We start from the raw sequence: 593 nt of genomic DNA, 5'->3' as shown, positions 1-593 counted from the left end.
ACCTTAACCCATGAAACATGTCTCTGATTTTTCTTGAATTTCTGCATATTCCACGAAGCGAAAACGGAATACTTCCCTTTGGATTATCTCTCATTCAATTTATGGCAGGTTTGAAATTGTAAATTCCTATCTGTTGTAAAAATTAGAAAAGAAATTGGTTAAATAATGGAAGGGAGATGGATTGAAGGGATTAAGATGGTGGGATTTATTAATAATCCTGCAGTAATGGAGACGTTTGTGGATATATTGGTCTGTACGGTGCCGATTTGGGTGGCGGTGATGATTGGGTTGGTAATCGGGTGGTCATGGAGACCGCGGTGGACCGGCTTGGTTTTTCTCGGATTTCGGTCCAAGTTTCGGTTCATGTGGACTGCGCCGCCCGGGTTTGGGGCACGACGGTTTTGGTTAGCGTTCACGGCGTTATCGGCTTTTTCGGTTTGTCGTAGACTTTGGTTTAGCTTTAGGGGGAGGACCCGGAAGGAGGAGGGATTGGCTCAGGAGCAGGCAGGTCAAGGGTCGATTTCTGGTACGGTTCCAGCTGCAGCGGCTAAGGAATCAGGTGCCGTAGCTGATGTCAGCAGTGATGAGATCAG

The 593-nt window shown here is 46.9% G+C and overlaps 1 protein-coding gene across 1 annotated transcript in view; it reads left to right on the top strand.

The window, feature by feature from the left end:
- LOC111393675 overlaps positions 1-593 on the top strand; it is a 4353-nt gene continuing 3760 nt past the window's right edge. Inside the window, exon 1 of the mRNA XM_023019330.1 lies at positions 1-593. Coding sequence (XP_022875098.1) covers positions 166-593 — 428 coding nt within the window. The 5' untranslated portion in view covers positions 1-165.

The sequence above is a fragment of the Olea europaea genome, chromosome 4 (assembly GCF_002742605.1).
Source record: "Olea europaea var. sylvestris chromosome 4, O_europaea_v1, whole genome shotgun sequence".
In the NCBI taxonomy this organism is placed as follows: domain Eukaryota; kingdom Viridiplantae; phylum Streptophyta; class Magnoliopsida; order Lamiales; family Oleaceae; genus Olea; species Olea europaea.
Note: the sequence above shows the minus strand (reverse complement) of the source record. Positions and strands in the feature narration are given on the sequence as shown.